Here is a 27835-nt window from a genome sequence, read left to right on the forward strand (position 1 = left end):
AGATAAAGCCTTTACAGTAGCTCGAGAAAACAGTAACCACAAGTGGCAGAACACTAAGCTGCGCTCGAATCTGGCCAATTTCTCTTCAAACACATCTGGACGTAACGGCTAGCATCGCGGTCCCTTCTGAGCGTATTGATTTGGAACTAACCTTTGGAGTGAAATATGAAAGAAGCCAAATGCTGTTTATGAATGTCCGCTATAATTGGAATGAGCAGATGTTGCAATATTGTTCCACTGTGTTCAATAACAGACTTCTTGTTCTATTTTTCTCCTCTACCCTGTCTTCTCAATCCCCTGCTTCCTTTCATTTTCATCCGCTGGCCCATCTTTCTTCCTTCCTCCCCTGCTGTCCTTCCCTCCCTCCCTCCCTCCCTCCTCACTGTATATCCCCCTCCCTGTTCCCCCTTCATCTTCCTCACCTCCTCTGCCTCCAGACTCTGTGCTCTGTGCTGTGGCTGTGCTGCGTGACTAAGTGGAGCCCTACGAGCCATGGAGGAGATGGACAGTAAACCCTACCAGCCGTTGTCTAAGGGGCGCCATGAAATGGAGATGTCCTACACCAGCTCGTCTGACGAGAGCGAGGACGGACGCACCCATCACCGCTCCTACACCTCACGCGAAACCCTGCCTGACTACACACACGAGCTACGCCTCACCCTCGGGTCACACCGGGAAAGACAGAGCAACTACAGCCAACCCCAACCAGGTAACAGGTCATGCCTAATGGTGGACATTGCTCCATAAAAAAAAAATAAATAAAAGAAATACAGTTGCGCAGACATTATGTGGACTCCAATAGATTCTGGCACCAAAAAGACACACATATAGACGTATGCGCACAACCCTCACACTGAGGTCTTTAAAAGGACCTGTGTGAATTACCTATTACAGTCCACAATGAGCCAGAAGGACAGTCGGAGGCAGCCAATTACCGCTTCTCCACAGAGGTGATATTTCTCTCCCACAGCTAAACTAGGTCAACCCCAAACCTCTCTGGCCTCACCTGGGGTGGAACACCACCCTTCATTACACACACACTCACAGATACAGACACGGGTGGACAGAGGCGCACATACACACACACACATATACACGGTGACACATACACACCGCAAAAATTCTTCTCTGCCGGTGACAGGAGGAGAAATGGGCCAGCTCGTGCTGTGATGGATGGCCTTTATGCAGGTCATGTGTGGTGTTAAGAGAGAAGCCGCACCTCATCAGGAGCATGCCGCTGTGCAGGGTTCATCGTGATCAATAGGCACTCTTCCCACCACTCCAACCTCCTGCTACTCTGCAAGACCTACCCACCATGCTAACAAGTAACATTAGCCATTCATAACAGTTACAACTCCTGACAAGCTGGCCGCTCCGGGGACTTCATGGTTTGAATGCCACCTGCTATGGATTTTGCCGCGCTCTCCTCCGTACGGCGACCCATCAATGACCATTAATCACGTTGATGTAGCTTCGATATCTTCCGCGACGCGGCGGTGTCAAAGAGCACACGCCTTTTTTTCGGCAGTTGCTCAGCCGTTCTGTTTCCACAACAAACAACATCCCCCGCCATCAGTGTCATATGGTAAGGTGCAGAAGACCCCCAGAGCAGCCTTTGAAATGTCAATGGCAGCCGGTTCTGCGAAGCACATCTGTTCATCTTTGGGCATCAGAGTTATATATAGTATACCCTACCTAAGTAACCAACTGTTAAGGGGGGACATTGCCTCCAGTGACATTTTTAATGGATTACGGTGTTCCTGACAAAGATCAGCCAATTCGCTTCTCCTGTAATTCCCCACCCATGTTCTTCATATTTTCCTTCATCTTTTAAACCGCCTCATCTTGCCCTCTCCTCCCTTCCGCTCCTTCCATCTCGTCTTCCAGCTGCTTATTTGCCCTAATATTACAAAATCCCCTCTCGCTCTCCATTTAATCCCACGTCACCTCTTTGCTCTTCTCTGCATCGCACCGGTCTCCGTTAATCCTGTTTACGTTACAGAGATACTGTTGATAGATGGGCTGATAGACAGCGAGATCCCCCCGCTCCATGATTATTTCACAGCTCACAAGAGAGCTGACCAAAAATAATTACTTTTTGTTTGCCTATTAATTAGCTCAAATTAATGAGTTCATGCTTTTCCAAGTGTTGTGTACAAAGCCAGAAATGCATCGCAGCAGTATGTAGAAACAGCAACCTGTGTGGATCTTTTAAGAAAGATCTTTAAACAAACAACTCACGTAATTTATATATATATATATGTACTTGCAAATAACATCTTTTGGTGAAATTGGGTAAATAATGATAATAAAAAAACAGTACAGTCATTTACTGATGTTCAAGTTCAGTGAAAACAAACCAAACTCAATTGCATTTCTTAAAAAAGTTTTTCAGTACAGAACAGTGCCTGCAGCTCTTCCTCTCAGGCTGTGTTGGGTCCCAGCAAGCTCCACCAATCACACAGTAGGGCAGCCTACATCCCCTGAATTCATTAAGCTCGCAAAGATTAGTGCTAAGAGTGCAAAACAACAATTAAAGGTGTCTCAGATGAGTTTTTAGCAACTCAGAGTTTCTCACATCTGGATTCTGGCAGCCACACAGCAGAAGACACAATTAACAGAGACTTTAGTTGGATAAAAATGGACCCGATGCTGAAATGCCAAAAACGGCAGTTCCTTAAATGTCCACATGAGGCTGTCTCCGTAAGCGAGTCAATCCCTATAGACCCCTGTGTTAAAACGTGCAGTTTTACATCAGAAATATACACGTTTGAATGCTGTTACAGAAACAGTTTTGGCAATTTTCTAGCTCATGACAACTTTACAGGGGCTGAATTTTTAAATTTACATTGTATTAAGGCTCCAAAAGTGATGCATCATAAAGGGTGTGGCCATTTTGTGGGTACAGTTTATAGCATGTCCCGCCTCAGCTCCACTTCGTTGCTCATTTTTTGAATTAGCTGGCAGTTAGAAGGAGTCAGGTGTTGCCAAGATGGCCACACTGAGCTTCAAAACCGCTGTTCAGGAAACCGATGGCTGACATCTGCATACACAGTCTAAGAGGGGCCACCCTGGAGAGCAAAAAAGGAGCTGGCACCCCCTCTCCTCCCCAAATCCATCCTACCCACCTTAAATATTTAATAAATACATTAATTTAGAAATAGTCACAAGCACAAAACTGCAGTTTGGGGCCTTTTTAAGACAGATCATTTCACTTTTCTTTACATTACATTTAGACTGCAACACAGTGAAATTACGACTCAGGCTGTTTTAGCAAATTCAATATTTTTCCTTCTCCGTGTAGAAAGCAGTGTAATATATACAAATAGCCATATTTTTTATTTTATTTTACTTTTTTGCTGAAGTGAGCCAGGAGCGGCCGACTATAATAGCAGGAAATGGAAAGTTATTCAAAAAATGATTTTCCCTCTAATCACCTCCTAAAATCTCCCGTTGTATTATAAATGTGTTTCAAAACAAAGGGGTTAGACGACATTTTCAGTTTGCAGTCAATCCATGTTTGTTGCTACTGGGAAATAGCCTATTTGCTCCTGAATTGCCCTCTTGCAGCCAATTTGAGCTAAGCAGTAGTGTGTAGTGGTGACCAATCTTAGGCCGGTTTAATTCCAGCAGAACAGTATGTGAGCCACAGTTGGTCTTGACCCCATCAAACAGGCACAGCAGGACACATCGCTGGTCAATGGAGTGGTCAACAGGACTGTGGCTTTTATTGAAACACTGCGGTTCGTGTTCAGAGGACCTGACCTAACACACATATTAACTGCACTAAGTGAGAAGGAGGGGAAGTCTTTTCTTCTCCGGAGCCTGCACGGTACCAGGCTACTATCTGTATAGATTTCAATTTATGCCTTTATTTCTTTAAAATTACATCAGTTCCATCACTTCCACTTATACATTCTAAACAGAAAACTCTGGTGGCGAGGAAGAAAATTTACTCAACTGCCTCTACAGGAAAAAAAGGTAGAGCTCAATTGAATTGAATTGAATTGAAGTGTAACCAGAGGACTAACACAGTATATCTGATGTTCTCAGATAACAGGTTGATGCTTGGGATTGGAGGGCGTTCTAATACCTGAAAGCATATGAGGCTCAATTTTTCCCTCAGTCTGAGTCAATATTAATAAGGTTTGATCTTTATCTGATCTCTTCACCCCACCAAGGAGAATATAGATGAGATCAGTGCTCTGTTTGAGCAGCAGTTCAATACATCTCAAGCTCAATAACACACATCAGGCAGCTTGAACAGGATATAGCTTCACTGCAAATGGTTAAGAAAAATTGGAGGTGGCATTTTGATTTGGACTTGTGCTGAAAAACTTTTAATAAATGCTTGCTCAAATAACAGCCTGTCTCTTGACATAATTTGGGAGGTGCTCAGTGTTTGGCTTGTAAATGCCTGCCTCTAACAAACACTTGGTCAGCTTAGTTGCTGAAGCAAATAAAAACACACATGCCGGTATTAGAGGCTTTACAGCTCTGTGTCTACGTGATCTCAATCTGCATGTATCTCCCCCCTCCACCTCCCTCTTCTAGATTTAGACTTCTGTAAGGCTGGGCAGATTAGGAGCCCAGACTACCACATCCACCAACAGCAGCAGCAGCAGCAGCACCAGGAGGAGGAGGAGGAGGCGCTGTGCTCCGGACCGGCTGCTCACGTCCACGGCCGCGGCTACTCCCTCGGCGTGGGTTCGGACGTGGACACGGAGCCGGAGGTGGACCCCTCGCCTGCTCACGGCCTGCAGCACATGTGGATGCGCGGCCTCAAGTCCGAGCAGAGCTCCTGCCTCACGAGCCGTGCCAACTCCGCCCTCTCTCTCACCGACACCGAGCACGACCGGAAGTCTGAGCCTGACAATGGTGAGTGGGAAAAACAAACTCTTCTCAGTCTTGGATACATCTATGTATAATAGAGATGGGCTTAGTAGCACACCTTTGATGGTATATGTTTGTGCATGTAACTAGCATGCATCTTGTGCTGAAGTTAGGCTACTTCTTGACAGTCTTACATCCTTATAGCTGCAATGTAATAAGAAGAAATTTCTCTCCAACGAACGCAAAGAAAAACAACATACAACATTATAACTCTTTTCAAGCTTTAAGTTACAGCCTTGGGCAATTACGTGATTGAAACTCTCAGTTTTTGAAGTAATGCTAATACTTAAGTTCCTCTTTCTTTGAAGGCTCTTTGATGTGACTAAATACAGAAAATGTGCTATTGGTTATTTGGTCTCTGAAGTCAGCTCGTACCGGAGGTGAACCCGGGGTTGACTGGGGATGGAGCTCGAGTAAAGTCCAGTGACGAACATGCACAGCCGACGACTCGGAGAGAGGATTGAATATCCATCGGAAGCTGGTGCAGATTTTGGTTTAAGGCATTTGAGGAGAAGGAATTGTGGGGGTCGCCCTTCTACAGTGGCTGCCTGAGGGCAGCTGACAACTGACTCTGTGGGAAGACTATAGCCTGGTAGGAAGGAAAAGTTGAGAGGCGGGGGTGAAGATATGGGGCCAACTAGAGAAGAGTCTGGGATGGTGCCAGCTATCTGTCTTGCACTGCTGGGCTTGGCTGGGCTCCCCGCAGATGGAGAGTTAGTTAGAGGTGCACACAAACAAAGACAGAGCTCTCCAACCCATCCCCAAGGGCACTGTCTGTTTATGTGCCGCAAAAAAGGTGGAACGTATTCAGTGGCTGAGAAAAGGAAGGATGATAGAGAAAGCGACCGGGAGGGGGTGAGAGAATTAGAGACGGGGAAGAATAAGAGACAGGGAGAGCAAAAAATGCTAATGAGAGAATAGAAATGGTAATGTAATGGTATAATTAGAATGAGAATAAAAGGGAATGAGTGGTTGAGGGTAAAACAGGTGAAGGAGAAGCTGGTTTCGAGTGCGAGTTAGACAAAGATGGCGGGGGAGCGAGAAGACGGAGACGGAGGAAGACGGGGATCATGCAAGAAACGGGTTTAGGATGTGCTTGTTTATGTTTGGGGAAGAACCCAGGGGTGCTGTTTAATGACAGGCGGTCTGGACATGGAGTCGGCCTCATTGAAAATCACACGATGGAGGCAGCGAGAGAGAGAGAGAGAGAGTCAGTGTAGGAGAGAGTGGGAGTGAGAGGGAGTGGGAGTGCTTGCAGCATTACACAGTAATCAATTTGTGATGGCTGTGTGCATATGGACCAAAGTTATTACCATTTGAGATGAGGGACTCCATCTTTATCCAGGGTCAGAATTAAAGCTGCAAAAAAAAAGAAGGGGAGAAGGCAGATGGGGAATGCACCCGAGGAAACAGAAGAGAACGAGGATGGATGAAGTTGCAGAAGTGAGAGGGGAGGATTTAAATGTTCAAAGCGTTTGGCTTTGCTGCTACAATGCTCCAGGAAAGCTGGTTTATGTGTGGATTTCATATGTCACATGGTGATGTACTGTATGTCCTATGGCTCTCTAAACTTTGACACACACTCAAGAACACGCTCTTCCTTTCACTCACTCTCACTGTGTTTTTCTGCTGCATTGGTATCCTTTACTTGGCAACCTTTTTTTTTTTTTTCCCCCTTCCTTCTCCACCAGCAGCAGCCCATTTATTCTCATCCTCTTCCTGTCCATCTCTCTCTGACACATGGCCAGGTGTGTCCATGCGTGGCATCCTCTAATAGGAAATGCATTATGGATGTCACATTTCTCTCCATCAGCACAACAAAGTCTCACACGCCCCTCTGTTCCCCGCGATAATGAAAGTTAGAGCCACTCGCAAAAAGATGTTGGCATAAAGGAGCTGAAATCAAAAAGCTAACGTCCCTGCCAAAATGAAAGTGCATTTTAAGTCGGCCCGACCTTGCACTCCCTTTGTCTTCAGAGCTCGCCCCCTCCCAAACCCATTAATGATGTCAGCTTCAAACTGGCAGGAATCCTTTTGTTCCTGGTCTGATTGAAGCTGACAAGTCAATTTAGTCCCTATGTGTGTGTTTGTGTGTATAGGTGTGGATACGACTGTGAGGAAAAATAGAAGGAGGGCGCGACAGATTAAGAAAGAGTAATGGAGAAAGAGTTTCAGCCTCTGTGTGTGTGTGTTGTGTGTGTGCGAAGCCACATTTGTACACATGTCTGTCTTTATTCTCTTTCATGTGTAAGCGTGTTTGTGTGCGCGCGGTGGTGGGGAGGTGCATGTCCAACTGTGACACCTCCCCAGAGGAAGGCTGCAGGCAGTCTCGAGCAGCAGTCAGACCCGCTGACAAACTGAGGGAAACATCAACACCCTGAATTGACGACAGAGCACCGTAAGAACAGAGGAGATTGGCAGTAGAAAGACAAAGTGCAGTTCAGCAAGAGTTTACCGCTGACAGACATTTTCACACACACACACATATAAAGATGAGAGTTTTATGGTCAAAAGTTTGTGGACACCCCCTTGCCTTTACTATATGTGTCACTCTAAAATTAGAATATTCTTCTGTGAGAGAGAAAGCTGTCCATGAGAGTTTAAAACTGGGCTGCAGGGTTGCTCCCATTCAGCCAAAAGAGCATCAGTGGGGTCAATAGTGATGCTGAGGCCTGAGCTCCCCAAAAAGGTGTGGACAGGCGTGAGGTCAGACTTCTGACTGTGGACTTTGAGAACACGGCCACACTAAGCCCACTAAACCATTTTAAACAAGCCCTGACCAAAAGAGCAGGGTAGTTTGGTTGTATACTTTAGTAGGAATGTAATGACAACTGATGTGGTACAAAAAATTCAGACAATGTGATGCTAGCTAAGGGCTTTGGGATGTAGCTGAAATGGCTACGACACTGAAAATTTGTTAGTTCAGTTGACGTAAATGGTATTTATTAATCATTTTGAATTGTCTATTTTTGATAAAGGCCAGTAAAATAAAAGTTTTATTCATGATATATTTACCATACTTTGGATTTAACCACTTTAGCTTGTTTATGAAGTTACACAGCTCATCATTTTAATGTTAACACAACAACAAAAGACACACATGCGTATTAAAAAAGGATAAAATAGCTATTTTATCTTCATGCATGTAAAATAAAGAAAGCAGAAGCGCCTACAAGATAGCAAGGGTGAGGCTGCTGCACCCAGTGGAGCTTCATAGTGACTTGCTTGAACTGGACATCACCAGACAGAGATCCTGACATAAAGTCTGTCAACCTGCTTATATGTTGTGACGTTTCTAGACCCTAATTCCATCTTGCAGTTAGCACAGCCTCCATCAGCAGAGATCTATAGGTTCGAACAGGGTCCCTCAGACTAGCATGCCTTGGGAGACCTGCACAGAAGACTCAGGAGAAGGGTCTCCATTATCAAGATGTAAGAGGCTGATGAGTCAGAGAGGAAGCAGACGTTAAGTTTGGTCATGAAGCTGACATTTGCATGTTGGTTTGCATCTTTTCACGGTGGTTTGCATGTGATGCATTAAAGTGAAACTACTCAACGTTCTATTAAAACAACTTCCTTAATGCTGTTGGTGAAGTGTCGGTCACCCGTACAACAGACAATCTATTTATCGCCCAGTGTCTATGATGCTTACTTCCTGCGCTACCAGGAGCACCGCAGCTGTCATAGTTAGCCTATTGGAGATTGTGATTTCTCTGCAACGGCATCAAAAGTGTCACATTTGGAAGGATCGAAGCAAACCCCCTCAAAAGCAGCTTAAAGTCGGACATCCGGATCTGTACACAGAATCCAAGCTGGGAGAGTTTCAGTAGTTCCTTTATATTAAAAGCGAGTTGTCACAATGTTCACATCCTGAAATGTTAATGTCACTGTTTGTGAACTGCGTGTGTGTGTGTGTGTGTGTGTTAGCACACTGTGTGCAGCAGCCTCTGTGGTTTTCCTTATACTCAACATGAGGAGGATGTTGAGACGGAGAGACGGGCGCACAGCAGACCAACACACACAAAACCAACTATATCTGAAGCTTTTCAGAGGCTCATAAAATACAACAACAACAAAAAAAAAAACCTCACATGAAACATTTCACAGGAAAAACTGCATGAGTGACTTTTCTAACACGATGTTGTTTGTTTTAAATACTTGAAGGTTACATTCCACTGTTTTTTTTTGTAATGTTAATATTTTTTCACATATTTATTACGCCTCGGCTATTTATTATTTTATACTTTTTTCATATTAGGCGGTGGGACGCTGCGGTAGAAATGCCACTTAAGAAAAAAATAGTTGTTTTTTTGGCATAATATTGTTTTAAATACCAGTAATGTCATTTTTATTACTTGAAGGCTTCATCCCCAAGTTCATTTTTTTAACTTTTAAAGAGGTGATGCTGTAATACATTCATTTCATAGTTTACTTTTTGCCTTGAAAATTTGTACTGAGAGTTGTATTTGTATGGACTACATGATTTCTTTTCTATGCTATTGTTATACCTATACCATAATTTACAGTGCAAAAGGTGAATTCATACACAAGCTGTTTTATTGCGGAATATTAAGAGAATAGAACGAACACAATAGCTTCCATGCAGAGAGTTAAATGAGAATATAGGTACCACTCTCTTGCCCGTCTGTTACCAGGGTTACCAACTTTCAACCACCAGCGTGCGACTCTGTGTGGTTGGCGACGAAACAAAACCTGGACAAAGGAACACAAACTACCTGCGTGAATAGATACCACTTGAAGTTATTGAGGGAAGAGACGTTATATAATGTTTAAAAGCAAAAAGATTTCTGATGTTTCACTGTGAAATTAAAACGGCTATGAGGGAGCTCGCAAGTCAACATGAGGCACGCTGCCGCGCAACAAATGGTTTGACGGCAGCTTATAAAGTGTGAATCTACAGCGTATGTGACAGCTCACCTGTCTGAAGTGTAGACGATAAAGACTGCCTTTGGGGCTGTAACTAGGAGGCATAAAGAGTGCAGTAAGGAAGCAACTCGACAGCTTAGTTGGTTAATTTGTGCACAAGCAAAAGAAGGACTTTTAAATTGATTTAGATGGTGTTAAAACGTGCTTCTTAACCGACACTCGTGTGTTGCGTCCCTGCAGCGTGTGATGACAAGGCTTCAGGAAGCCGCTGTACCTGTCAGTTATTACACTACTGTTTGTGTATGGATTATGTAAACACGCTCGGGTTAATAAGTGAGCTTTAGAGGTGTTGGTCATTGTCGCTGTTGCCCAGTCACCGAGGAGTGGGAGTGCTGCAATAAATGCCGAGAGAAAAAGGGAGAAGAGAGATCAGAGAGATTTGATGTCACTCTTTGAATTACTGCAGTGTGGAATAATAAAAAGCCACATTAGCTATATTATCTGGGTTACAACACTGTCCTATAATGAGATGCTAATTAATTGACCACTTTGTGATTAGTTTAATCAGTTTTACTTTTCTCTCTCTCTTCTTCCGCCTTATCTTTTTTTCCCCTCCACTCCTCGGATTGACACATTGGCATGTATCAGACAGCCTCCTGGTTTTACATCGCTGCACTCTTCATACATCGTCCTCGGAGCAGGAAAGGGTTCTAAGGCAACTGCAAACAGCGGTTCAGTGAAAGGCTCTATCACTCATTATACTAGATAACTTTCTGTGCTAAAATGCAAATATCTGTGTAATTACCGTGGCCTGAGCAAGCACTTGATCCTGATTGGCCGCGGGACGTCCATTATTTTTTAAAAACTTGACAACTCCCTTATAACAGTCCGATCACAGTGCTAAATTAATACACTAGAAAGGTTTGAGTGTTCCATTTCCTCCGTACACTGCAGATAATGGTTTGAAGAAAATGGTTTTTCAAATTGCCTCAAACATTTACAGTCCCCGAGTTAGCAATCAAGCCTCATGAAAGCAGCGGGGACTGAAAAACATGGTTTCCGTATGGATGTCATTCTTATGCATCGCGACGGGTTCGGCCACATCTGACCGGACAGTGACACGGGGAGTTAGCAAACACACAATGACAGACCGCAACGACATAAAACAGCATTAAATAAATAAATAAATGAAAATCGACATTTAGTATTTGATATTTTCCCCAATTCTCCACTCAGCAGCCTTGTATAGGATCACTAAATGACTGAATATTAAAACCCTTCGATCATGTGATCCAATGCCAGAATTAAGACAATTTGAACAGAAACGCAATTCCCTTCCCTGTTCATTTTCATCAGGCGTGAATTTATTTACACTTGACAGCTTGTGGCTCTTGAATACGATTTGAGCGCGCTCATTTCTCAAACAAAATCTCTTCCAAGTATTAATTCCTTTGTTCATGTGTATGATATGCATTTTTTCAACTGTGCAAATGTCCAAGACGGATGGTAAACCTGCCAACAGTTTTACTAGTTTTTTTGCTTGTTAAATATCACAATGTGCGGTCTTTGACTAATTTATGTCTTTGCAAATTGAAAACATTTGGGAGTTTAGTTGTTGGCCAGACAAGCGAGCGATTTGAAGACATCACAAAAAAGCTGTGGGAAGTTATGGAATTCATTTGTCACGTATTTGTAACGATGAAAAAAGGCAGAACCGTAAATGAACTAATCAAAAAGACAGAAAACTAAGTCGCAAGTTTTCAATGCAGCATTGTCCGGCTACATTTACTGCTGCGCTGCCAACGCTCTCCTTAGAAACACTAAATGAGGCCTATTGCCCCAGAATAGATTGCTGCTATTAGACCTTCAAATAAAGTCATTTAAAATATTTTTTTTTCCACAGTGTGGCTGTTGTCCTTGCCTTGGAATAAGACAAGCATGAATGTTACCTTACACATAAATGTTACATGCGGCTATAAACCGGGTTGTACGAGGGCCTAGGGGACTGCGCAATGTCATCGAGGGCCCCTCATATCCTTTATAAACATGGTCCATTATTTTTATAATGATGTGCCAGAAGTTTTTCAGTCAAGTTTGGCCAAGCTGTGTTCAAGTAAGAACTGCAGAAGGTTAGCAAGGGCATGGAGGCAGAGGGTGGGAGAGCGATATAAAAAAACTGACCATACGGTTTAATGAGCAAGTGAACGGCGGCGAGAAAGACAAAGGGAGGGCGCCGAGAAGAGAAGAAGACAGAGAGGCTCGCTGGAAAGTAAAGAAATTGCACAGGATATTTGAGAGGGATCATTAGAAACAAGTTTTGTTCTGTGTTTCCTTTTCGCCAGCGGTCATTTTGGTACATGCTAAAGCCATGTACCGACTCTAGGTGTTAGTGGAACCTGGTGAAATAGCAACAGGTGTTACGCAGAGCTGGATCTCAGATTTTGAGGATTTCTCAACTTTATGATGCAATTCTGACTTTTATTAGGCAATCTGGACTTTTAATTAGATAGTGAGGGAATAACAAATGTTTCATGTAAGCTCTCTTATCCAGGAGTGTCAGATAAGAGCATTTAAAGCAATGAGAATGAAATGGATTTTATGTGTTTTTTTTTCTCCTTCTGATGTTGGAAGACACAAATCTCCTTTTGGCAGCTCTGCAGCCGCGATAACCTCAGAGGATTCAGGAAGCTACAATACCCTCAGAAATAGAGACATCTGCAGATGTGCCGGTGCAACCACACACATGTGGGCACGCAACAGACGCACAAGCTGCATCCTACTGTCTCCCCTCACCTCCCTGGTGTGTTTGTATGTGCGTACAAGCGCCAGTCTAAGTGGCCACATCAGGCAAACAGCCGCGTACTCTAACTCCCTTCTTGCCTTCCCAGGGCCCAAGGGGTTTTGCAGGAATGGATTTGTCTATTAGCTCGTAAAGAACATTGCTCAGTGCCATATCGATCATCTGAGCTGTAACGTTTAGGGTCTTTAAGTTGTAGAGTTGATCTAGTGGTACATGGACTCCCCTGGCTATTTTACCAGAGTGAGAGATGATCAACTTAACCCTGGCGCTGCGTTTGGCCAGAGGAAACGCTATAAACACGTCCGCTGGAGCCAGAAACCGTTTTTATCGAACCGCCCCCGTTCAGCTATCCAGGAGAGGCTGAAGAGGTGCCATGAATCCGCCAGGTGCCTTATTGTAGCGCCGGTGCGGTTGTGTGTGGTTCTCCTCTCTCTTTAATAGCAGTCTCATCACACAGTTAGCCATGCAGACCTCTGTTCTTGACAAGCTGTCAGGATGTTGGACCCCACCCCGTTGTCCTAATGATGGACCTTTACAGCTCACTGATCCAAAGGAGGACCTACTGGACTGTATTCCTGGTTGATGGGGGGTTAGGGATGTATGTTTGTGTGTTTGTATGTGCGTCTCAGAGAGAGAGAGAGAGACAGAAAGAGTGAGACAGAGTGAGAGATAATTTTCCGTTCTGTCTCTCTGTAAACGCTTATGCCACTCCTCCATTCTCATCTCGCTGCCATGGCAACAGTCATCAAATCAGAACATCAGCCGTAGCTTTCATCTCACGCTGTCCACCGGCTGCCTACAGGCTGTCTGTGTACATAAACAGTGTGATGGAAACATCACAGAGTCCAGCCACTACTTGCCATTTTAATAAGCGGTCACATCCTGCACAAACCCGCCCTCACATACACAGCAGAGGAGGTGAGAAGTGAGCTGTTTTTTAAAAATTTTTTCTTCTTTTTTTTTAATAAACAGTCAAATAAGCGAGCTTAAAACTGTTTTTAGCTTCCAGCACTGTTGGAGTATTAAAATGAGAGAGAGAGCACGGTGAGTGGCACATGAATAAGCTCACAGCAGAAAGGAACAATAGCCCTGAGAGTGTACCGAGAGATTAGTGCAAATCAGAGTGTTCTGCACTGGGGAAAGAGAGGCTGAGAGGGGGTGGAGGACACAAAGGTGCCTGTATGGACACAATCAAACACATATACACACTCAGATGCCCACACATGCTCCTGCCTGCTGTTTTGTGTTCTGGGCGTGTGAGGGGGTCAGTGGGGTATGTGTAGTTTGGAAGGGGTGGTTGAAAATGAAGCTTCAACACAGCTGGACTTCCGTGTAGGCATCCGGAAGAGACACTAGTTTTCTATGAATGGGCAGCTAGAAAGCCCAAATGAACAACGACGAAGAAAGGGAAAGAAAAGTAAGCAAATCAGGACCTTTATATCGCGCACAATACCCTCCTCGGCGAGGATGAATCGTAACCGTCGCTAAGCAGGCTTCTGCTGTGACAAAAGCTCGTGTGAATAATGAACATACAGGTTCATTGTTCGTCTGATAATCAGAATTGTCATCTGAGCCTGCGTAGGGATTTGAATGCATTTGCCAAGAGAGTGTCAGCGATCGTAATGACAGCGTAGTGGCTTCCCCGCCATTAACAATCGCTGCCATTTTAGTTTAACTGCTTGTAGTAATGGCTGCTCGTCCGCCTCGGCCCGTCGCGACACTGCCGGAGATACTTCTGCCGTAGCCCGTGTTAAAGGCTGCCATCACAGACGCCGTGCCAGTAGTAAAGGCTGTTGTTACATGGCACGATGCCCTGAGCCTGTCAGACCTCCAGGGTGTGTTCACCACCTGTCATTATCAGCGCTCAGCTCTGGCAGCTACAGACAGCTAATGGTCCACTGGGTCTCACCCAACAATCTGCTGACCAGTATGAGAGCTGCTGGTTGGACGGCTGGACACCTACGCTCACACATAGCGGCGCGCGCCACGTGCCCGTCAACACACAGGCATGAAAGTACAATCTGTCCACATCTAGAGGAAAAAAATACTTTTGTAGGAAAGGTGTGAACTGAAGCAAAAAAAAGAAAAAACAACGAAGTGATATATGAGTCTATTTCACTCATTCACTTTTGCCCTGGGATGGACTTCTTGTGCTCACTGGAGAATTGTCTGTATGATTTATAGGATTGGTTTGCAACCTTTGTAACAGGCAGCTTTTAATTGAAAAAGCCACAATAGGACTTTGGAAAGCCATTAATTGTTAGGGTTAATTAAGGTAAACATTAAATGAAGAGATTTTTAATTGGTTTCTCTTGATGAGGGTAGGGATCTGGGGTGACCAGAATCTGAATATGTAAATAACCGAAAACTCCTCCAGGCCTTGGCTTAACTCTCTGTGCCATACAGTCCTCTCTCTCTTTTTCTGTTTCTATTTATTCTCCTCTCTGTTTCTGACACCAGCTCTCGTTCTCCCTGCACACACTGTGCATGCATGCAGGCGCATCGCAGCCTCGTACACCTTGAGCCCCGACCAAGCTGTCAGGAACACAAATGGGGTGCTTTCGTCAAGTGGCATTGATGTGATGTATGTACATGCTAAATGCTAAACCGGCGGTCCCTGAAGAGACACATTTGTTAAGATGAGACACGACAGATTGGCACAAGACATTACTTTCATATGTACAATACATGGAATTATCCCAAGGCCTCCGACGCGCGAGCAGGCTGTGTTTATTTTTAGCGTTTTTATTTTTGAAAGAGGGATTTTCGTCGATGTCCCCGCTGGTGCTCATCGCATAATGTTTGATTGACCACTTTCTCCTTGTGCTAAAGGTTCGTTTATCTGCCGTCGTGCTGTGACAAAAATTGCAGTGTGTGCATATGGAGAATATCACAAATACATCAGATATTGGAGTCTTTTTTTCTATTTTTTTTATTTTGCTCGTCCTCTGAGCAGCTGCCACCTGTTCCAAAGGAGAGGGCGTTAATAGCGCACCCAATCACTTTGCGTGATAGATCACCTTAACACCAGATAGATAATCATGCTGTTAAATAAATCGCTTCTTAAAATGCTTTAGAATGCTGCTAAAAGCATGAGCTCTGTTTTTTTTTATGATTATTTTTTATTTTTTCTTTATGGGTGACTTGGGAATAGAAGGTAGTGTTGTTGTTGTGAGGGGAGTGGAACTGAATTTGCATCGCAGGTGAAAGTGTGTGTGCGTGTGTGGACGAAGCAAGCAGACAATTGGACGGCTGCTCGGTCACCCGGTCGCGCCGCTGCGGTAGAAAAGCTTCTCATGGCCAATGCGGGGCTCTTGCCAGTGTTTCACAAAAGCTGAATGTGCTAGCGTTGTCCAAACAGATGCTCAATGCCATTTCCAGATAGTGTTTACGTGTGCGCAAGCGGTGCTGGGTGGGGTGAGTGTGTGTGTGTGTCGGCCGTATTTGTGTTAAGTCCACGTGTTTACAAGTGAACGTGCACTTTGTATTAATGTCTGTGTGAGTGAGCGCATTTTGCTCCAAGCAGATGTTTTTTCTTTTTTTTTTTTTTTTTTGCAATGTGTGGGTACTAGCGGGATCAGATCAACACCAGCCGGTGCAGTGAGTCTGGCCAAGGTGGATAATATTCATTGAATGCTGTGGCCAACACTCCACACATACACCTAACAGCGGCGAGACGAGGTGGAGCAAGATGTACATGCAAGCAAACCTTTACATTCAACATATTGGAACATTTTATGCTTTAGCTGACTGCATGGGAAAAGTGCAAAGCTCAGATTAAGTCAACATGAATCATCATGTTTGCATGTAGCTCAGTGGCTGCCAGAAAATGCAAGCAATCGCAGCTGTATTGATGTGCCAAGTACTGTAAATTATTTAAAGGTATTTGTTATTTACTTGAGTATTTTTATATGTGGCCAACTTTATAATGGTGCTCCTCAAACTGCTTGTGGTTTAGCTTGTAGCTGCTTTACAGGTTTAGATTTTGCATCTAAAGATATGCTAAGCTAACAAAACATGTACACCGTATGCACAGGTAAAGGTGAAAATCGAGTTTTTATGTTTGTGTATTGTATTTTGCATGCTGCTCATAAGCAAAATAGGAGTCGACATCATGACTGCACATTTCCAATCCCACAATCTTGCAAATAAAGATTTGGACTTCCTGTGTTTCATATGTAAACAACATGAGGAACCAATCCTGGCATTGTGGAGGATGAGGCTCTCTGTATCATTACTGATCTTTGGAATCGGTTTCTGATTTGAGCATATTTATGTTGTGTAGCGCACAGAGTAGTGTTACGGCGTTTGAGCAGATTTGCAGGCGAGCTGGTGTGCTTGAGTGCAGCCATTGTTGGAGGGGTGGGTGGAGCTGAAGCTGGGGACTTCATAGAGCTGCATCTTCTAAAGGAAGCAAGAGTTAAAACTAAGCTGTTTTCAGGCAGGAAGGGATCATTTCACTGGAGAAAAACTTGCAAAATTGTAATTTTGATATGTGGATAAGAGTTTTTAGAGGTTTAATCGTTGACCGATCAGACAGAGGAACACCTGCAGTAAAACGCTGCCTTCACCGTTCCAGTGGACCTTTCACACGAGCAAATTTCTGTATTAAGAGATATTTTTCACAGCAGAAGCTCTACTTGTAATTGAGTACTTTTCCGTTGCAGTATTGCCATTTTCTGAATATGAATACTTCTTTCTCCCGCAGTTATCATTGCACACCCCCGCGTCTAGCAATGTAATGTGATTATCTAACATTTTTTGCATTGTCTCCTTGTGAAGATTTCATCTCCCACTAGTCTGCTGCAATCATCGATGTAATCGGTGTCAGACGTCTTCTTCTTGCTGACAAAGTTTAAAAGTGCACTGATGTGTTCATTTTACACTATATGTGCCTGTGTGAGCTACGAAGCGAGAGACATTTATTCTCTGACTTTGCCCAGATATTGGTGCAGTGCCACCAGGGGTGTGTTGTAGATTCCAGTGTGTGGGAGGAGTCAAATGACCGACCAGTGACTTTTGTGTGAAGCATGAATTTATCCAAGAAATTAAGGAACAACCCGATGTAACTGTGCCCTGAGAAAAGTCTCTTCAACTTGATGCACAGTTTTATGTATCACTGGTGTTTGAAGAAAGTTCCATCAAGTGTATATGGAGATGCTTCTTACAGATTCAGATTTGATTGACACACGCTGATGATCGTGTACCGCCTGTAAGACTGTTGTTTACCACAGTGTTGTATAAAGGTTGCAAATGCTCATTTTAGAATAGTTTGGCAACACCTGTCGAATAATATTTAGCTTTTCCTTAACAATTAATTTGAATAAATATTTAGTTTGTGTGATTTGAGTCAATAATGTAAACATATCTTTGCGAAAAATGTCTAGAAAATGTGCAAATGAGGTGTGGATCTCAATTATAGCAATAATAAGCAATGTTTTTTCTTACAGTAACTTATCCATCTAACTTTTGCATCCAAAATGCATTGATGCCACCAACATCTCAGCATCAGAGTTCTGTTTGTCTCTCAACGTGAAACCTTCGTCAATCAGAACAAAATGACCCAGAAAACATAAAATAATTCCAGTAATGTAGTACTAAACTGTTGGTTGCACCGCTTGGCCTCGTGACTACTCCCAAAGATTGGACTCTAATGTCTGTCCTTATGTTGCCTATTAGATTACATAAAAGGTTGTAACATGATTGGCTGCAGTCTTACTCTGCACCTTCTGTGCTAAGTATAGCCTACTCCAAATCCCCAGTGCGCAGAGATGAGCATACGTACCTGTGTGTACGCACCAATACACCTCTGCGAGCGATCATTAGGAGAAAAAAAAGAAGGGAGGATACCGAAGAGCTTAATCAAAATAAAGAAAATGCGGAGGTGGTGTCAGGTTTGTGTGGTATATCACGAATGACTGGGCTTATAATAACTGAGCAGGGCCAGCGTTTGTAATAGCTCTTCTTTTAATGTGCGCTTGTTAAGGCTGCACTTCCATCAGGAAAAGGTACACTCCCATTATTTAATGCTGCGGTATCTCATTCCTGCGTGAAACATAATAGTTTATAATCCTGACGTTGGCCAATTTTGAAACTTTTTCCAGAAAGTTCCTTGATTTCAGACAGCAGTCGGTATAAGCAGGATTCTTGTTTTTTTGTCAGTTTAAAATGATCAGAATTAATCTACTGTACCCAGCTGGCTAATTAAACTAAACGTGTGTTTCATGAGTTTTCAGTTTTCTGGTTTGACGTGCTGTTAAAAATCCAGGACTACACCTGCAAATCTAATGCAAAACGTCAGAATCCTCACCAGCTGCTCAACGATGAGGAGGCCATGGAAAACAAAGCAGCATTGTTGCTTTTGTATTGCGGTGGAGCGATAGTAAGTTTTCATTTTGTAAAATCCCCGTCTGGTCATTGATTTAACCTCCGAACAGTTTATCTCTGTATTAACCTTTTAAGACCTGCCGTCCACATGCATGGACGTCACATTTTAGGCTATATTACCACAGTAATTCAGTTTTTCTTTAATTTTTTGACATTTTTATTATTTTATTATTTTATTATTCTTATTTTATGATTGTTATTTATTTTCATTTCTATTTTTTATTTTTCCTATTTTTTTTTATTATTTTTAAAATATATATATATTTTAATATTTTTTTTATTGACTTTATATTTTTTATTTTTAGACAAATAAAAAATGCATATCAAACAAGAGCTCAGGTCTTAAGAGAGTAAAGTTACGTATTTAGAAGTTTTTTTTTTCCATTGAAATAATCTTGCTTTAAATGGGCAGATATATGAAGCATCCGTAATTATTTCCACACACTCCTCCCCACTCCCTGCAGCTCGAGCACACCAGATCATCTGGGACTCTGCTCAAACCCAGTAAAACTCTACTACTACGGTGACACAATGTCACGTTATAATATTGGAATAATTTACACGTTCGAACCAGAAACCGACTGAGGAAGAGCGATGAAAACCGCACCTCATGCTGCAGCTTTAAGGTAGAAATCCTTCTTAATTAAAAGAAACACCACATGAACTTGTTCACAAGGAAAAATCGTATATTTTTCTAACAAGATCCTGTTTACTAGGATGTAAACTTCCCAGAAGTGAATAAAAAAAACAGGATTGATCCTTAAACATTAGCTTAAACTCTGATTAAAAAAGCATTAGTATGTAAACATTATGACAAAACCACACTGTAACACCCAGGGTCTGGGGTTAAATAACCTCTAATCCGACATAATGAAGTTACACCGGCAAGAAAACTACGTGAACCCTTTGGAATTAGTTTAGTGCATTAATTGGTGTGGTACCATCTGATCTTCTTAAGTAAGTCACAAGTACGCACACAAATAATGTGCTTAAGCTAATGATACGCAAACAGTTATAATCTTTGGCGTCTTTGCCGAACGTGTCCATGAATCAGTCGCCGCGGTGCTTAGAAATAACTGGTCAAACCTCCTTTGGCACTAAACAAGCATTTCTCAGTGGCTGCAAATTCTGCACCATTCCTCCCAACAGAACTTATTTTAGCTCTGCCATATTCTCAGGATTTGTGGTGTAAGCGGCTCTCCTGAGGTCATTCCGCAGCATAAGTGCTGGGTTAAGGTGTGAGCTCTGACTAGGCCACTCCAAAAGATGGATTTTCTGTGTTTGAATTCGCTCTGTAATGTCGTATTTCGGGTCACCGTAAGATAATGACGGCGAGCTGTCCAGACCCAGAGGCGGCTAAGCAGCTCCCCCCCTCCACCAAATCGTGATGCTGCCTCTATTGTACTTCACGGGGATGATGTTTTCATGTGGGAGCGCTGTGCCCTTTTTACAGCGTATGTAGTCTTGCATCAGTCCACATAACATTTTCCCAGCAGCATTGTGGAGCGTCAAGGTGCTCTTCGGCAAACAGGCATACAGCCGGGGCGCGAACCACGTCGCGGCTTTGAGGGGAGCTCGCTTTGTTCAATTTTTTATTATCAGAAATGACTGATACCGCATTTGTAAAGCGTTTTGATTTAGCTTTTATGTATCGTTGCGCCTATTTATAAGAATATGAATAATAAGAAAACAGGTAAAATATAGCCGCCGCCGCTGCCGCTGCTGCAGCAACACAGAGCGTTGGGTTTGTTCTTCTGGTTTGCTTCATGGCAGTTGGCATCAAAAAGGTTTATTTTCTTTTCTGATCTTTGAATTTAAGTGAGTGAAGTTTTTGATTTGCTTTGATGGTGATGGCAAGAACAGCATGCATGCCAGCATCCCTTATGCATGAATCATACATCAATAACAGCCCTAATTTTATGCGTGATCCGTGATGATAGACAGAAATAGAAATGCATGGCAAAAAAAATTGCATATTGTCAATATTTCAGAGACCGAAATTTCACAAATCACGTTTTCGGGGAGGGGGGGGAGCTCGTGTCGTATTGAGAGGAGCTCCCCTGTGGTTTGCACGGTAACAGCCTCCCTCCTGGTGAACGGGAAGCTATGTGCAAACTTTCTTCATACTTTGCAAGGCTCATGAACAGAGCGTGATCCCTAAAAGTCCATTTAAGTTACTCTGGGATTCTCTTCCACCTCCTCTTTGAGCATTCTGAGTGCTTTTGGAGTCATCTTACCTGAGCTCTTGGGAGAGTAGCCACAACCAAATTGTCTCCATTTATAAACATTCTGTCTAACTGGGGGCCTGATCAATATCTAAACTCTCCGAGATTAGTTTGTAACCCTTTCCAAGCTTTATGCAAAGTGGCACGTCTTGATTGCGACTCTCTCTTTTTTTTTTTTTTTTTTGAAGAGGCATTGCTCCCTTCAGCAGGTTCTTCTTGTGAATTCAAAAGGTTTTAAGTGTTCTCTTATTATTCAGCGGCGCTCCGACTCACACCTCCAGTCTTATTTCATTAAGTGGACACAGTTAATTCCTGACACCAATTAGCATTCGATGATGTAATTTGCAGACAGGTTCACATACTAATTCCTGCGCTGCTGAATGCTTGGATGATGTATCTGATATGTACATAAAACAACATGAGGAGATTCTATTTGCTCATCATTATAACTTAGATGAAGCTCTAACCACATTTTGGAAGCAACCTTGAGTCGTGCCACCGCTGTAGGTGTTAAACCACCTGGATATGCTAATGTCTCTCATTTGAGGGGCAGACAAAGTTGTCTAATCCCTTCACTTTTGCGCTTGTATTTTAGTTTTAGTCAGATTAAGGCAGACACGACGTCTCTTTAGGTAGCGACTATCAGACGGCGGCAGCATGCGGACAAATCCGACGCCTTAAAGACCTGCTGTGTCCCATTATGTGGCTCCTAAATTATGATTGGACAATTACTGTTTTGGAGGAGGTGTTTGATTTAATTTGTTAATTTGGAGAAAAATAATAAGCAGGATACACGATGAAGCATGAAGGTGAGCAACAGTGGCTGTCACTGTGTATTAATTCAATTTTTTTGTCCATCTGTAACCACAGGGTGTATTATAATCGCACAACTACAGGTCAGTAGTTTTTAGACAGAGGAGATATGCTCCTCTTAAGGTCCCCCCCTCCTCGGTCCCTGGAGGGTCTGGTGTAACATTCAAGGTACATCTGTCTTTTGTTTTTCTATCTGTGGCGGAATAAAGGGAATGACTGCAGCCTGAGCGGAGAAGATCCCTGTACGTTTTGGGAGCGAGCTAGAAATGAGTCTGGCCTGTGAGATTTGTTGAGAGATGATCACCTCGGGGAAGGATGAGCCGAGCCGCCTTGTAGCTGCAGAGTGAGAGAGAGAGAGAGAGATAATGGGGTATGCAGCTGACAATAGGTGGATGCAGTTCTTCTTCCCTCGTCTTTTTGGGTCAGCACCAGAGATGGGTCAGCACACAGACGGGGTTGGAGGGAAACGGAGGGAGGAAGAATGAATGAGTGTAATATCTCATATGTCTGTCTGTGCCCCCGGTTGCCCTCAGTCAAATCCTCGCCATTATGCTTTCACGCCTGATTTATGTGATACGGGTGATGTAGCAGTATCTCTCTGCTTTATACGACAGGAAACGGAGAGGTGGCGACCACTATAAACCAGTACCGGAGCTCTACCTGTGCAACATATAGCGATTCAAGATAGCAGCTAAATATAAACCTTCTGGACTATACATCCCCTTGTCCTCATCGCCAGGAGCGACGCTACCTCTTTTCCTGGTGTGAGCTTGAGTGGGCAGGGCTTACGCAAGAGCTATTTACATCTGGACCGTCTTAGCTGAATGGATATCCCCTGATATCTCAGGCAGGGGTGTGTGGGGGGAGAGAAGGGCTGAGAGAGGCAAGTGGGTGAGACGTGCAATGGATCAAATGTATATCTGTATGCTACATTAGTGGAATGAATGTAGGGTGATGCACGATCGCCGCTAATGTTTGGCCAGAGGCAGAGAAGGAAAATCAGGAGAAAGAGAGAGAGAAAGAGAGAGAGAGAGAGAGAAAGCGGTGGATTAATGCTCTCATGACCGCTGCACGGCCACGGGAGGCAGCGCCGTGCGGGAAGGTTTATCACAGACGAAGGTTATGATTGCACGGATGTAACAGGGGCTATAATCGCTGCTGAAATAAACACGGCTGGTTGGTGGAGCTGCAATCATCAGTTAATACTTTAATGAAGACATGATGGCTCAGAGATCAAAACCTCTCCAGCTGAGATTGCTGCTCCCGCTAATTTTACTTATACAGGCACAGAGTGACTTTACTCTCAATCACACTGAGCTGAAATATTTCTTTTGTGGAGCCCGATTCTTCGGCGCCGCAGTATACACTTTGCAATTTCGAAGCATTTATTTCGTAGTTATTTACTGGGGCGCAGCCATGTGGGAACGGGCTTGTTAAGTAAATGCCAGGGAGGTACAATTATAAGCGGAATTTATATTTTTGCTTTCGCCAGCCGCTGACATGAGGGATCATCCTGCGCGTAGTTTTTGTTCATCTGTCAAGTGTCTCTTCCCTTTCTCCGTCCGTTTCTCAACACCTCCCAGTATCATCAGCCACAGACTCCAACCACCCGCGGCGAATGTGAATTAACAGAAGGCTTGCTGCTAGCAGCACCTTGCTCGCCACTGAAACAGATTCATCACGCAGACCTAGATACCACCTTCCCTCACTAATACACACACACACACACACAATCACCCTAGAATAGCACCTCACATATCATACATCCGTGGTGTAACACTCTCTGCACTTAGACGCTGTACTTTGTGATCAAGAGAACAATAACATCGACAACAGATTTTTCTTTGTGGTTTCCTTCAGGATGTGACAGCGTTTTTTTTTTTTAGTTTTTTTTTTTAGTTCTCCTTTAGTGCCTCCTCTGAGGAAATATTCTCCTGTATTTTCTGATCTACCCGAAGCCCGGTCTGCACTTGAAATACATCCCTGTTCGCTTCTCCTCAATTGCCACATTTATATATGAGAGAGAGAGTTGCTTGAAAATCAATCTCCATCGGAAGTTGAAAGGAAGAGTGAGACAGCTTTGCCCACAGGTCAGAGGTGCATTGTGGGATATTGACTAGTCCCCGGTTGCTGCAGTAGGCGCGTTGAGAAAACACATCTACACGAATATTATTGACAAAGGCAGCACAACCCTGCACCTCAGTAAAGTGGACAGATACTTTATTATCCTCTGAGAGGAAATTTGTTTTCACAGTCAATACATGAAAACACGAGACACACTGAAATGGAGGTATACAGGAGGGTTTCATCTTTGTACTGAGAACACATCCTTTACTGGAAATGTTTTTTTATCAAGAACCCTCATAAGACTTGATATGTACCCTTTGATCCGCTGTGTGCTGTTTTCTAATAGTTAAAATGTACCAATTCAGTCGTGTAATGATTACTTACTTGAAATGTCATAAACTGGGAAACGAAAGGTTAAGCAGTGTTTTAAAAGCATCACATTGGTAGCTTCTGTAAAACACACTATTGCTGACTAGCCAACATTGAACATGTATAATCAGAATTTTAATTGTGTGGCCCGCAGAAATCAATAGTCACTCAGTTCAGGTGCCACAATGTGGTGGCACACTGAGGGATAAAGCGCTCGCCTGTGGACACGGCAGCCGTGATCCCGGCTCGACCATCGTGTATAAATAAGAGCATTTGCGATCTTGTCAGCAACTCCAGCCTGGCTCATGGGGTCACATATATGATGGTGGCGGGGTGTGAAGGAAGAGAAATGGTATATAAATGAGAAGCAAATGGCATCGTCTGCCCCCTCCTCAGGTCAGCAGCGGGAGGGAGCGGCGACAATGTAGGGGTAAAAGTCCACTGAACAAAGGGTATCACACAGATTTTCTTGATTTTTCCCAGGGTGACATATGTTTCAAAGGTCGTTTCAATCACTTGGCTGCGCGGTTGTACATTCAGAGGCAGAAAAATTGACTCAAATGAAATAGTACTAGAGTGTAATGATGTACGCTGCTCTCCCTTGAACTTTTTGTGAGCGTGGCTATAGGAAGATGTGAGGAAAAACAAAGACGTGGGCCAAAGTTGATCAGCCACCAAGATGTTAGCAGCAGATCATGGAAGTCCTGTAAGCCAGTGGTCCCCAACCCGTTTTGCATCACGGACCGGTTTTAATCAGGAACATTTTCTACGGACCGGTCATTGCACAAAAAATAATTGTTTCTACTATTAAAAAGTTTCATAAATTAAAAAAATTACTTGTTAAATATGTGTTTCCGTCTCAGTATCGAGTCTCTTTCCAAAGAAGCTCTCCTGAGATGTTTGTTTTCTTATTTATTTCGGCAGCGGTTAGACTGACGGCTTCGTTTAACGGCCGAGCATTAAAACTAATAAGAGTCAAGTGCGAGAAAGAAGACGGACGCGACGGGAAGACGAGCTAGTCATTTTTAAAAATAAAACACCCTGCAGACTCCACTGGAAATAAAAATAAACCAATCAAATGGTTTTTTTTTGTTAATTTTTTCTGTGCGGCCCGGTACCAAATGACCCACGGCCCGGTGGTTGGGGACCGCTGCTGTAAGCTGCAAGGCTCCATGGATCTGACTTGTTTTCCTCGATCAGATTGAGATCTGGGGGATTTCGAGATCAAGCCACCACCTTGAAGTCTTTGTCATGCTCCTGAAACCTTTCTTGAACAGTCTTTGCAGCGTGGCTGGGAGCAATACGCTGCTGAAAAAAAAACAAGATCTATGTTTAAGTAGGCGATACGTGTCAAGTTAACATGCACATAATGCAGGAACTCAAGGTTTCGCAGCAGAACATCGACAAATATTACATGATGCTGCCTTTTCCGCCTTCTTCCGATAGCGCATCCTGCTGCTGCCTCTTCCCCAGGTGGTCCACACGTTGTAAAAGGAAACATGATTTATCAGACCAGGCCACCTACTGGTCCAGTGCTTCTGCTCAAATGCCCATTTTATTCATTTCCAGCGGCAGCCGGGGGTCAGCCTCATATACAACCTGTCACTGGTTCACTGTGTCCCTCCTTGGACTACTTTCACGCTGCATACTGGGAACACCCCTCAAGATCTGTCATTTTGGAGACGCTCCAAACCAATCATTTAGCCATCACGGTATAGCTCTTGACAAAGTAGCCCAGGTCTTCACACTTGCCCATTTTTCTTGCTTCTTACACGTCAGCCTTCAGAACTGACTTGCTCACACGCGACCTAATATATCCCACCTCTTGGAAGGTGTCGATAAAAGAAGATAATCAACGTTATTCACCTCACCTGATAGCGGGTTTTTAACGATGTGGCCGCGGTGTACAATAACTTACTCCAGGAGATAAACTTCATTGTTTCACTTGGTACAGAATGCCGTGTTCTGCTTGGCCTATCTTGAGAAATTAATTAGACTGTAGTGAGAATAAAAGTGCTGGACAAAATGAAGAACATGACACAAAGGGCATCTAAAGTTCAGCCAAATCAAGCATTAACAAAAAGCTTCATTGTCTTAATTATTTAATTCTTAATGCTGCTATAAATCTTGAGAATGAATTTCGGGGCTTTCTAGCTTAACTGTTAACAGCCAGAGTCGCGCTTGTGCAAGTGTTCACCCGTCAAGTATGCCAAGAGTACGGTACAGCCAGAGCTTTGCATGGATTCCGAAGTGTTATCTCTATGCGGCTAATTTGATTATACTGGTGTTGCATAAATTAGATTGGCTCAGAAATCTCTAAGGTATTACAAACTACCCAGTGTTACATGAGAAGAGCAAGTCTTTGTGGTTAATATGTTTTGTGTTTTTTTTCCTAGTTTGCATATCAAGTGGCCACGTCGAGCCGTGAAGCTGTTATTATGGGGGATTTGTTGTGTGTTTTATGTGCTGTGCCAGAAAAATACAGGTTACGGTTTGATATTTCCATTATATACTGTGCAAGAGAAGCATGACTTTTACACTTTATGCTGCATTGTTATGCTTCTAAGTGCGTGAATGCATCTTTACAATGGGAATCTAATTCACAAGTATAATAATGATGATGATATTAACAATAACAAAGGCTACTTGCACAGCACTTTCCAATGCAAAGTTACAAACTGCCTAATAGAGGAAGATATTTGAACACAAGACTATTGACTGTGCATAACGATACGGTGCACAAACCCTCCAGATGTCACCCCATCCATAGATTTCTTCAATAGCTCAGGGTGTGCTCCAATACCCATACCACTATAGAATACAGTATGCCAGAAACAGATTTATTCTATGCATCGTATGCTAAGGCGCATTATGTCCAAGTAGTATTTCCCAGTTGTATGCATGCTGTATAAAAAGATACACATTTTGTGACGGCAGCTGTGCTACTTAAAGGAAAAAGAAAAGGTATGCATTCTGGAAAGCAGCCTCAGCCTGTGTGGTTGTGCCGGTCGTTACCATCTTGGCGTTGCCTGAGTGCGCCTATTTCCCCCGTAGTACAAAAATGAGCAAGAGGTGGAGCATGAGTGGAGCCGGAGTGGAGCCGGAGTGGGCCATGGACTGTCATATAATGGGACCTGGCTGTCACTCAAAGCTGTCAGCGCCCTAATTATGCACAACTTTAATCCTTAATGCAATTTTAACGGGTGAGCGGTATAAAAATTCACCACCCGTACTCTTGTCATAAACAGGAAAATTAGCCATAGAGGCTAAAATAGTTTTTGATACCAGGCTGTAAACATTTTTGTTTCTGCTGTAAAGCTGGACATTTTAACATGGCGGTCTGTGGGGACTGACTCGGGTTCGGAGCATAGACTGTATAAAAGATGGACGTAGC

General features: G+C 43.4%; 1 protein-coding gene across 1 annotated transcript in view; it reads left to right on the forward strand.

Annotated features, from left to right (window-relative positions):
- The first annotated feature begins 492 nt into the window (after positions 1-492).
- tenm1 (teneurin transmembrane protein 1) overlaps positions 493-27835 on the forward strand; it is a 188147-nt gene continuing 160804 nt past the window's right edge. Inside the window, exons 1-2 of the mRNA XM_008287438.1 lie at positions 493-709; positions 4555-4878. Coding sequence (XP_008285660.1) covers positions 493-709; positions 4555-4878 — 541 coding nt within the window. The remainder of the gene's footprint in view (positions 710-4554; positions 4879-27835) is intronic.

The sequence above is a fragment of the Stegastes partitus genome, unplaced genomic scaffold (assembly GCF_000690725.1).
Source record: "Stegastes partitus isolate 25-593 unplaced genomic scaffold, Stegastes_partitus-1.0.2 Scaffold500, whole genome shotgun sequence".
NCBI classification, from domain to species: Eukaryota; Metazoa; Chordata; class Actinopteri; family Pomacentridae; genus Stegastes; species Stegastes partitus.